This window comes from Pinus tabuliformis, chromosome 7, assembly GCF_031772625.1.
Source record: "Pinus tabuliformis cultivar Carrire ecotype Pingquan chromosome 7, CPIR1, whole genome shotgun sequence".
NCBI lineage: Eukaryota > Viridiplantae > Streptophyta > Pinopsida > Pinales > Pinaceae > Pinus > Pinus tabuliformis.
In genome coordinates, this window is record NC_142293.1 from 1,944,600,055 (window position 1) to 1,944,612,839 (window position 12,785).

The following is a 12,785-nucleotide window of genomic DNA, read 5'->3' on the forward strand; positions in this document are numbered from 1 at the left end:
TCGCATCGGAAAAAGGCAAAGGGACGGACTTAAGCGGAAGCGGAAGAAACTTTGATCCGCCGATCCGATTGATCGGATCGGAGGCAGACACACATGCGATATCGGAACCCTGGAATCGGCGATTGTGATCACGCGATATGCCGATCGCTGATGATCAGATCAGCAAATCGACATTGACAATGCACAAAACCCCTCGGCCATGTGCGACGCGATATGCAATAAGTGATCGCGACAAGCAATATCAGCCATTAGAACGCGAAATGAACGGACGGCCAGGATTGAATCGACGATTGCCGGACTCAACGGATTTCATAAGCGCAGTCTATAAAATTTGAAATCTGGAAATTTGGATTTTCTATGTATTAATGTTTTTCGGTGAAAGACCTGAAATACAAAGAAATGACGCCTGAAGCGATAAAACGAACTCGAAGGGGATTTATAAGCCCGATTGCAGATATTTTGAGTTCTGTAACGGCGGATTTCGGGCGGGCCTCAAGCGGTAAACGATTTTGGGCTGGCTCCGCCTGATCCCACAGGTTGGTTGACACGTGGCTGGCGGAGGAGAGAGGAAAACCACCTTTTCAGGCGGGTAACCTCCGTACCTTTAAGCCACTGGAAATTGCGTATCAACTGTTGGATCGAAGATCCCGTAGATCGACGGTGGAGAGTGCAATAGCAGTGAAAGGCAAACCCGATGCAATAATAGGATGGATTCGATAAATTTTGAAGTCCGATAGAAAGCAAATTAATGGGTTTTTCACAGATTTCCCGTGTAATTGGGATTTTCCCAATACACTAATGTGATGTGATTTAATGCCTAATGGCAGACTCGATAGGGATTTAGGGGCAATTGAAGGGAGTTTCACGTCCGAAATACATGTCCGATAGTGTATTTTTCGGAAAACTCTGTGTAATGGATTTCTTCTAAGTTTTCAGATTTTTGCCTATGAAACGACCTCGGTTCCTTCTGTAAATTCTCATGATCATCATGCCACACTGCAGCAGGTGTTTCTACAGGCAATGATGGATTTTGAAGCGACAAAGCCGCATAGGGACAATGAATCACAAAGAAATGGCTAGGGAAGCCAAAAAGCCAGGAAGATGCCTCAAAAGAGCCAGAGAGCACGATTGAGAGCACAAAGAGAAGAAGAAGTCGAAAGGGGGAGCAAGAGTCGAAAAACTATTGCGCAGAGCAGCTGAGGGAGCCTTTGGGGTCACTTGAAGTTCAAGTGAAAAGCCAGAGAGCTGAAGGTTGCAGAAAGCCAAAGAAGCCAGAGCCGAAGAGCCAAAGCCAAGAGCCAGAGCCAAGAGCCAGAGCTAGAGTCGAGAGCCAGAGCGAGAGCCGAGAGCCAGCAGCCGAGAGCTTCAAGAGCAAGGGATAAAATGGTATCTAAACCCATTGTTTCTGTGTAAAACAATGGAGTTGAGCCAAGAGCTTGTAAAAAGGACTTTGCCATAATCCTAGAGAGCCTAGTTGAGTTGACTAGAGCTCACGGAGACGTAGCCCAAGATTTTTGGGTGAAATCCTAATTAAATTGTTGTTCTGTGTGTTTTGTGTTATTGATGCATTGTTTACTGTTATATATATATGTTGTATCAATATAACGAAAAAATATTAAAAGCACGTGAACAGTTCTAAAACAGACATAAGCATACACCTTACTTTCGAGCACATATTTAATTCCGCATTGGTTAATCATAGAGACTTGGGAATATTTAAGCTATGGGAGTGGGAGAGGTTCTTGTAAGTTAGACAAGGAGCCTAAGTGCCCCATTTTCAGATCAACAGGTTTACAAAACTTTAAAACATTGTAATTTTCTCCTCTTTTTTGAGTTGGGTGGAAACCCTTAATGACCTTTCCCTGCTCCTGCATGTTTTAGCAACTTAGTTAGGTTTTTTTTCATATAATTAGTCATTAGAGTAGAATAATTTAGTTTATTTTTCCACATGGATGACCTCTCTCTTTGCTAATAAATTGTAGCATTGGGACTATAAGTGTAGTTAGTAGACAATGAGGTATGCTCTTCCCTTTACACACATACTGATTCAGGGGAATCAGGATATATTAAAACTTGGTATAATCTCCCTTTAGGATTACAGGTTAAATCACATAGTGTAATAGGGAAAAGTAGGCGTCACACATACATACTTATTTTCTTTTATGCAAGGTACAACACACATAACTTAATTAGGTTGAAAAGCAATGGATCCCAACATATCCACATTGCTACAATCTTAGAAACATTTGTGATGTCCACTTAACACTTTGCACCAACTACACCCCACATACAAATTTCACTAGGCTTTTACTTTTTTAGTGTGCTCTTCTCCTTACACCCAAAGCGATATGGGGGAATTAGAACATTAAGTTGAGACTGCTTGAATTTCACCATTTTCACACCCTAACTCCCATGAGTTTTGGACCATGATCTCAAACTCAAATCCCCTTTAAAATAACCTTACTTAAACACATTAATTTCCTCCACTGTGGGGAAACAAAAGAAAGTATAGTCTAATTTATGACCCTGCAGATAGGCAGCCAAATAACCCCCTTTGGTCATTCTAATTTGAAATATAGAATGTTGTCTTTTATGGAACTTTAAAATCCTCCATAATCTAATGTCACAAAGCCAATGGTGAGAAGAAACACATGGAGGGGCAAGTATTAGACCAAACATTATCGCTGGCCTTCTTAAGTATCCCAAATATTGGTAGGGGCTTTGAATCTATGGTTGATGCCTAGACATTGGTATTCTCTCACCCACACTAGATGGAGGTAGCCTTGTAGCCAAAACTTAGGGCATCTTATCGAATATGGTAGGTGTAGGAGCACTTGCACCTAGAGGAAATATTGAACTGCTGTTGGAAGCATCACCAATTTCTTTTGGACATGGCCCCAATAGCCCTCATTATAAATCTACGTTTATACCTTCTCTAGCTTTCTTTCCATGGATTGATACCTCACCGTTGTAAAACTTTCAGAAGGCCTAATGAATTTTGAGTGGAATAATGTTACGTCTTTTTAGGATTTCAAAAAACCCCCATGCCAAAAACTTAGATTGTTTCAAACATTGAAATATAATTAAAGGTAATTAACACTTGATTTTTTGCTTTGTTTTATGTTTTGATACTTTAGTTTGCATACTTGATATCCCCCTCATCATTCATTCACACATTCGAGCACCATAAGGGATCATTTAGCATCCCGTCACTCTAGACATCTTCAAGGCATCCCAACTTTGGTAGGAGAAGTGCTAGGACTTGTAGCTTCGCCCACTCAACCTTCCCCTCAAATATCACCTCTTCATCAAGCTTTGTGAAGTTCTTCCATCCTTGGTGCCACTTTTCTAGGAACCTTGTTACCTCAAAATAGCCCTTCATCTCAAATAGGTCATGTTAGTATGGCCAATACCACATGTAACATTCCATTTGTCGCTTCACTGTACTTCTTGGGTATTTCAAATCTAACAAATGACCCTATAGCCCACAATGCTACATGGTTGGCCATGGCTACCAAATTTCCCTCATATATACTAAAATTTGAAGGAAAACTTGGGGAAGATCCCACAAACCATGTCATGACCTTTCACCTATAGTGTTCTTCTAACAACATTGCTGATAACTCAATTTGACTAGGGCTCTTCCAGTGCACCCTCATTTTCCCCTTAGCTAAAGGGTACATTAGTGAGGAGTCAAGATTACACAACACATTCTAATATTTATCCATGTCATTTCTCACATTTTTTAAACTCCCATGTTCATCATGAAACTGGGTTAGAACCACTATCCAAGTTTTGATAAACAACTTCCACTAACATTGTGGATCACATCCACGAGTCGTGTAGATGTAGTAGTATCTACAGAATTGAAATTCCTAAAGAACTTATCTTATATTTCTTTCTCAAGTCCTCTTGCCTATCATAGCAAATGATGTTATAACCACCATGCCATAGGATGACGAAGAAACCATTAAGAAAGCTAAATAAAATGAGATTTGCATGATTAAGGTACCTTTACACTGTAATCCTTAATGATCCTTGACCTAAACCTTTAGACAAAGAAAATCCAGGGGCATCAAATTTTACTGATAAATTACTTGGATCCATTACTCAATACCAACACCACCAAGGGAACCAAATTCCCTATAAGGGGAATTCATATAGAACATCTCCATCATTCCCCTAGGTAGGTGGGACATCATCAATCCCATCAACCCCCATGATAGACTACTATCATAGTACTCCTACTTAGGTTAACAACTACCCTATGTAGGGGACACATTATCCTATGTGTAATTCCGATGGTGTGTCAACATCTCCTCCTTTCTATTGAAATCCACCATAAGGAAATCCATATTTCCCTTTCTAAGGTCAACAACAAACTAACCCCCCACATCGTCGACAAAATTTTTGGTGAAATTTGTTCATCCTACTTTCCCCCAACAACAACAAGCATTTGAACAACTCAATACTACTAACCCATCCAATAATGGGAAAAATAAAAGAAAGCATAAATAGGAAGGAAACTAGGGATGAGATGGGAACCCACAATAAAAAAAAAGGTATAGAAAAAGAGCAATGCCCCTAATTAGAACCAAAACCCAAACCAAGAAACTGACACCCAAAAAAAATCAAAACATAATTAATAAAAAATAAATAAATTACTATAATAATTAAATAAAATAAAGTTATACTTTAGTTTATTTTTATTTTTTATTTTTTTACACATTAAAATGTAATATATATATTTTTAATTTTACCTCTGAGATATATTCTAAACTAATTATTTTAATTTTGAACTATATTCTAAACTAATTATTTTAATTTCTATCTAGTCATTTAATTTTGAAAATGATTTATCTTGTGATTTATGCCAAATTTCTCTTAAATTTGATATGGATCACAGAACCTCAGGTCAACAATTTTGACCCTATCAAATATATTCTAAACTAATTTAATTTTAACCATGTAAAATATATTCTAAACGAATTTAATTTTGACCCTGTGGAATATATTACAAACTAATTATTTTAATTATACATATTTTTAATTTTGATCCTGTCAAATATATTCTAAACTAATTATTTTAATTTCTATCTAGTCATTTAGTTTATATATTAGCTAATAATTTTAATTTCTATCTAGTTATTTAATTGATATATTAGTTAATATTTTTTAAATGAAAATTACTCTATTTTTTTAATAAATTTAAAATGATTTTTAAACATGTGTGCATGCGTCAGTTGAAACAGATTACTTTTTCAACTGTCATGCAATCGATTCCTTCGAGTTGATAGCAAGATTTGCCTTGACCACTCATGAGGGTGATACAGCCAGTTCACTAGTATACATTGCCCGTCCATTGTCCATGTACGACGCTTACACGAGCCTGGTTGAAGCTCCAGATTAGCTCAGGCGGCCTGTGCACCAGAGGTGTTCAACTTCCTAGAACTACCGAAGGCATTTGACAGTGATCATGGGGCTATCAAGTCGATGGATTCAGGTAAGAGATACACTATTTTGACCCCTGAAGCCAATATCTATTGATTTTTTTATTTCTTCTTCCCTTATCAAAGACATTTAAAATAGCGGGCGCCAAAACATACTCAGAATTATTGCAGGCATAGCCTGAAGGGTGAAACATAGGACCAACCAATATTTTTGGAGGGTTTATCATTGCTCTGTTTTTGGTATTATGAAAATTCTGACTACCAAATGCTTCACTGAGAGGTTCAAAAACCTTGTGAAAGGAAAAGGGTACTATTTAGAATATTCAATATTGGTATTTTGTTGATTGAGATATTCATCTAAACAAAGCCAAGCATTTTTATCCTATTCCCATTTGTTTGAGTGGGCAGACTATTTCCAACATTGCACATTTGAGGTCTGAAGCTTCTGAGTGAGATCATATGGGCTTAAGCAAAGCGGAAGCTCTGGAGCGATATGATCCTAAAGGACTTTTGGAGAAATTAATGATAGAGTTTAAATACTCAAATCTTTTCAATCAGCCTCACTCCAGTGAGGGAATAGTAAGAAACATTGATTACACTGAAGTATCCAGAATAAAAAGAGGGAAGGTGAATGTTGACTCCATCTCTGAAAAGAATGACTCCTCAGATCCTTTGCCCAGCTGGGATCAGGGTGATAATGATGAGGGAGATGAGGCACAGTATTTTCTAAAGACTAATCGAGACCAAACAGAAACTGGAGCCCTTGGATCTTCTCCACAGCTCACTTCTGCATTTACCAAAATGCTCCTTGAATGGTTAAGAAACCCAGATTATGGTAGTGGTATTTCTGCCGTTGCTCAAACTACTCAGCATACAGGTACACCACAAACACAGCAATTGGGGAGAACAACCACAGAAGCTACAAATGTAAGCACAAATCAAGCTGGAACTACTTCAACCACTTCTACAGGGAAAGGTGTACTAACAATAGAATTTCCCTTAAAGTCAATAATGCAATCCTGTGGAGGTACTGGTGACGATGGTGGAGATGAAGAGCACCAAGGTTCCAAAAGGCCAAGAGAACACGAGGTCACTAAAGAGAAGAAAAACAAGAAAGCAAATGCTGCAGAGATAGAAAAGTCATCTGATTTCTTGAAGAGTCCAAGTGGTAATGACCTCCACCCCATGCCAGACCCTTCACAGTCCCTTTATACAGTATCTCCGGTTCCATCTAGCCAGGGAGAGGGAAAGGAAATAGACCTGGATACTGAGCTGAGGAGCAGAGAAGAACTGTTAAAGAAAATTCAAGCTAGCCCTCAACCTACAGTTGATAATGAATTGCTTGTGCCTAACGATTTCAAATATGCTGATAAAAATATAACTTTGGTAATGGAGTCAGAAAAATCTACAGGTAGGGAGAAAAAAAAGATGGAATTTCCTTCAGCCACTTTCGATATATCTGATATGGCAGCTTCTGATGCTGTCAAATTAAATCAAGCAACAGCACAGGTTATACAAGCTAAGGTCGACGAGCACACAGCTCTTCTTGAGAGAATGAGGAGACAAATTGATGAAAAGGATGCAGAAATAAGGGAATACAAAAATGCTTTGTGTGCTGAACCATTATATGCGGGTCCTACAACAATCAGGTCTCCTGTAGAGCCTGCTACCCTGCCACCAGAAACAGAGATCGGCAACAAAACAGAACTAGCAAAAACAGCTCTTAGTAGCATAAGAAAGGTCATTGTAGATAACTTAGGAAATAAAGAAAGTTTGTTGAAAAATACATGGGAATTGGCCAATAGGGCCCAATTATTGAACAGAAGCATATCAGTGATAAGAGGACAACTGGAATTGGAACTGCAAAATGATAATGATTTTGAAGAACATTATGTTAGGCCTTATATGAATGCAGTGGCAAAAGTTGATTATACTATCAGAGAGGCCCAACAGTGGCCTAATGATATTCAATTAATTGAGATTCGAAGAGGTTGGAGCTACAGAATCAGATTACTTACTCAATTAGTAACTGATTGTAATAAATTAGAAGAAAACAGGGTTGGTTTGGGATCCAAACTTGATGAGAATGTCCAAAACCTGGCTGGCCCAATGTTGATGCATGAAGGGAAGTTACGAAGTAGTAATGACTTTAATAATGAGGTTACAAAAATCAAGGAGAACTTTGGAAAAGAATATTATAGCAAAAATAAGATTACAGATGAAGATATTAGAAAATGGGTAACAGATGCTGCTGTGATTAATTCGAAGGTGGGTTCAGCTCTTGAGATCGAGGATATGGAGCTATATAATATTGAAAATAGTTTACTGGAAATCAAGGTAAAGAAAAACACCACTGTAGGCCCATTTAGAGAGGATATCCGTACAACTGTTGATCATATACGTGTCTCGGCCCAACAGAGCCAGCCACCTCCACCTTAACAACCTCAATGAGTCATGAGAAGCAAGATTATGTAACTGCCTGCTTTCTTAACTGATGCAACTGACAAATCAAATGATCAAGGTGATTTATAAAAGATGTAGAGAAGTAAAGAGGGTTTCACTTAAGCTATTTCAGAGCACCCTCACTGTGAGTATTCTTGTCATTTTCCCGTACCTCATTCCTTCTAAATTCATTTGCTAATTGTGCATTGCGTTCAATGTCTTTGAACTTAGTTTGTGTCATTTACTGGTTAAACTAGAGTTTCCTTTTTCGTATTACAGGTTACTTCACTACATGTATCAGAAAGGAGAACATCCTTTGACTTCTGGCCTATCATTTTCTGCCCAAGTCTAGGCACTCTTTCTTTACTTGGTCTAACTGAGTTCAATGCGACAGGACAACTGTTGAGACTTCTTCTCGTTTTCTTGTAGATATTTTAAGCTGCTCTTTTGAACAAGGATGCATAATGATTCACCATGTGACGAGTTTCTTTCAGGCATATGTGTGTCTGTGCATTTCTCTTGCATATCATTTATATATGAATTTACTGTCAGCTCCCGATTCATTTGCAATTCAATGTTTTTGTTCATCATTTTCTTCTCTGCTTTGAATATCAATGAAATCACTTGACTTCCAGTGCCTATGGCACCTCTGATCTTGTTGAATGCTCTGTGAATGTAAGCAAGTCCCTCTCACTGGTCATTGGGATAAATGTACTTTTTATGAGAAGTGAAGTTATGTTGATGGATGCTGTTTTAATTTACCGGCAAGTTTGAAGGAGTCTTTCTGGTACACTTTGAAGGATAACAGGTGCAATTCACTGAATCTTTCTTTTTCTGAAGTTCAACATTTAGAAACTGCTCAATGCTTGTAAAAGTCTTCTTCAGTAAAAGGAAGCTAGTGACTGTTTGATTTCATTACGGATGTTTGTATGGAGTGAAATTGCTAATTATTTCAAAAAGGTTTCATAAGAGAGAATGTGAGGTTCAAAAGGAGTGCCACAATCGATAGAGAGATTTTCTTACCCATTAGGAACCCCCAGGTTTGACAATTTGTTACCCACTCTTGTCAGTCAAAAGGTGTTAACAGCGTTTTATCGTATGCCCACTATGCTTTTGCAAGATAAGGTAATATTTATTTCATGTTTTGCTGTCTGACAGTTCCACTATTGGAAATATTGGTGTAGTTTGTATATGTGGCCACAGCCAATTATATTCATCATTATGTACTTGTAACTATGGCTAAAGGCTATATTCTATATTCTTTTATAATATGACTAGGTATAGTTAAGGCTAACTTAGTTAAACTTGATATGTAGGCTCAATACCCCTCTTGGGTTATGTGCCCTTGTTTTTGAGCCTATAACCCCCTTTTGAAGGGTTACCTCACTTGAGTTGTATATAAATAAACAACTCAAGCTCTCATTTGTATTTTCTTTTCTTGTGCTCTTCTTTATCTGAAATACAAAGTGTCACTCAATTGTGCCATTATTTCTTGTGATTGACATCTTTCTCTTAGGCACACTTGTGTGTTTCTTTTTTCAGCACTTATGTTTGGGTTTTGCCCTTCCTCTTGAGCACACTAGTCTTACCTCTCTCTAGCACACTTGGACGAGGCTATTTTAGAATTTTGATGAGATCTGGTTCCATCTATTCTCTTGTTAATCCTTGTAAATATCAACATTCACAAGATTCAGAAACCAAGTTCAATGCTAGACTATGTTACAATCTGAACCATTTATAGCATTGACTAACATAAGAGAATGCTATTGCAGGCTGCAGCTCTAATGGTCAGCAATGATCTTTGAATGCCCATTATTAGAGAGATTTTCCCACCCATTTACAAATGCAAAAATTGACTAAACTTCCACATTGTGATTTTCATCACATTGATGGAGTTTGCTTTAGGTTTCTTGGAGCTGTTTGGGTGGAATTGTGGATTGTGGGTACACACTCTCCTTAACTTGGAGATATTATTTCTTGGTTGAGTTGGTATTTTGGGTTGGAGAGGATTCACCCTTCTTTGGTGGCTGGTCATGTTTGATGGTTCTCTCTTGGTTGTGGATGTTACTTTGGTGCCTTTGGATCAATCCCTTGATATATGATGCTTGCTATTTTATGTCTTATCTTCTAGCATCTTAGTGACTATGTATGATTGTGTTATATTGCTAGTGTGTCACTAGGAAAGGGTGTTGTTGATCTGAATTGGATTAGTATATTGTTTGTCATCCATCTCAAATGATTCCAGAGTGGAAAAAGTGGAGGAATCAGCTCACAGGACCATTTTTATTGATGGGACTCAGTTTACAATTTGGGGTCTGAAACCTTATGGGAGCATTTTGAGGCATCAAACAACATTTTTTTGAGGTAAACTTTGTTGCTTTAGCGCGACACTTTTTCTTCATATTTTACATACAAAGACCTTTCCAACAACACAAAAATAGTCTCAATCGGAATCTACATGCAAAAGTTATGCCACTTGGCAGTTGACCTTCCTGTATTCGCCACCATAATTCGAGAGGATGCCATGTCAGCCCCCATTATTCATGGAAAATGGGCTAGCCACGTGATTATGATGAATAAGACTCTAGAAGAGTCCATATAGTAACTTTGGTTAAGAGTTGAGGTAGACAAACCTAACCACTAGTAAGCTATCAGGCTATGTTATAACCGAGCCACTAGGAGGAAAAGGGATTCCATTCTTTTTGAGTGCGCTTGTTCCATAGATGAGCAAATATAGCCGAGAGGGATAAGAGATAGAGCACATAGAGAGGATTTGTGCACTGTAGTAGCCCATGGGCCACAAGCCATACTTCTTTGTACTCACAACCATTTTCTATTCAAAGAAAGAGAGTAGAGCGACCTCAACCTTCCGGCTGGGTTTTCTGCCGAAAGGGTTTTCCAGGTTATAGCTTGTGTAAATGTGTTTGTGAGTTTTTACTTCACAACTCTCTATTTTTTGCATAATCTTAATTTGCATTCATACACATTTAACAATAATCTACAAATCCATAAATCTAAAGAGAAATAAAACCCTAATAGGGTAGATTTCAAATTTTTTAAATATAGTTTTATTAGATATGTTATGATGAACTGTCGAGTGGAATGTCCACAACAATTTATGGATCACATTGGTATTAGAGCAAGATTTGCAAGGGATCTAGGTCAGTTAGGCCAAAAGTTGTAAAACCCTAATCATGGCCGACGAATTTGTGAATAACCCTCTTGATCTTGCAAAGGAGACGTTTTCACGGCTAGAACCACAAGTTGCAGATATAAGCTGTAATTTGAATCTCCTCATGTTGACCTTGAACAATAAGCTCAGGCTCCTCGAAGAAGATGGGGGTTCTAATGTAGAGGACAAATCAAAGGGGAGATCTGGAGATCGGGAAGAAACAGAGAACTAATCGAAGAAAGGACCTGAAAGAGATCAACCCAGTTCGAGTGTCGTGAACCATTCACATCCCTGTTCAAAATGAAAGCGAAGCTCAATATCAAGTTGTACCAAGGTGAGATCGACACTTTGAAGCTAAATCACTGGTTGCAGCGATTACAAGTGTATTTTAGTGTTCATCATATAAAGGAGGAACATAAGATATCATCAGTGTGACTGCAATTAGAGGGCCATGCCTTGACTTGGCGGGAAAGCCACATGGAGACCTTGAGCTTGGAGGGTATCCTCCAGTGACTAAGTGGGAGGACTTCAAAACCCTCATAAAGTCACAATTTTACCCTATTAGGTATGTAGAGGACCAGAAGATTAAGTGGCACTACTTTAGGCAGAAGCAGGGGCAGAGTGTATAGGAGTACACCACATAGTTCAAAAAGATGGCTATATTGTTTGGTATCTCCCCAAAGAACCCAGATGTACTCCTCAAGTATTTGGGGGGTCTACACAGCCATCTGCGGAAGCAAGTGATGTTGTTCAAGCCCATATTGGTGGGCGAAGCTTGTGTATAAACATAATACCTGTAGAACATAGGCCTGAAGAAAGGGCATTCAAGTGGATCGAAGCATAAGGAGAAATAGGGTGCTTTTAAGGAAGGGAAGAAAAAGTGGAAAGGGGGAAAGATAAAAAGACGACAACCATAACACACCAATGCAAATATCCCAGCAACCACTGCAACATTGAAAACCATACACAGGAGAAGTGTTGCAAGTTGCATCCATAGCTTAACCCGTAGAACAAAAAGAAAGACAATAAGAAGAAAAATATTATGGCCACCGTTTTTTCTAGCAACGAGGTTGAAAGCAACTTAGATGTGGATGAGAAGATTGTCCGTATGTTAGGTGTAGAAGGCGGTGAATTTGAGTAGCCTTCGGAAATAGGAAGAGAGAGAAATGACCAAACTCTTCCACATAAAGATACAGGTCAAGAAGACAAAGATTGATGCTCTGCTTGACTCTAGATCGCTGGTGAATCTCATCACAGTAGAGTTGGTCGACAAATTGGGATTGGAATTTTGTGACCATCCAAGCCTATATCCATTGAGATGGGTAAATAAGGATGCAAATTTAAAGGTAACAAATCAATGCAAAATTAGTTTTGTAATCAATGTTGTTTTTATTGATGAAATAGAACTAGATGTAGTTCCCCTTGATGTATGTGGAGTTGTGCTTGGAAGTCCCTACATGTACATGCAAGATGCAATATTCATGTGGAAAGCTTTTTAGTACTGGCTCATCAAGGATGGAAAATTATTCACCATCAACGCCCACAAAGACAAGTAAAAAATTTCACTGGTAAGTGCCAACCAAGCCAAGAAATTGATCAGTTCCAGCAAGAAGTATGTTTTACTATTTTTAAAAGAAAATCAGTATGTAGAAGAATCTGTAAGAGGCAAGATATCCCTGGAGGGGTGTACTAAGAAATAGAAACAACAACTAGAAGAGTTG

At 38.3% G+C, this 12,785-nt stretch overlaps 1 protein-coding gene across 1 annotated transcript; it reads left to right on the forward strand.

The window, feature by feature from the left end:
* Positions 1–5,278: 5,278 nt before the first annotated feature.
* Positions 5,279–8,559, forward strand: LOC149256252 (uncharacterized). The gene is made up of 3 exons (XM_089457394.1): positions 5,279–5,503; positions 5,859–8,037; positions 8,172–8,559. Exon 2 carries the CDS (start codon positions 5,910–5,912, stop codon positions 7,887–7,889), a length of 1,980 nt encoding a protein of 659 aa, XP_089313520.1. The 5' UTR covers positions 5,279–5,503; positions 5,859–5,909; the 3' UTR covers positions 7,890–8,037; positions 8,172–8,559.
* The last annotated feature ends 4,226 nt before the right edge of the window (positions 8,560–12,785 follow it).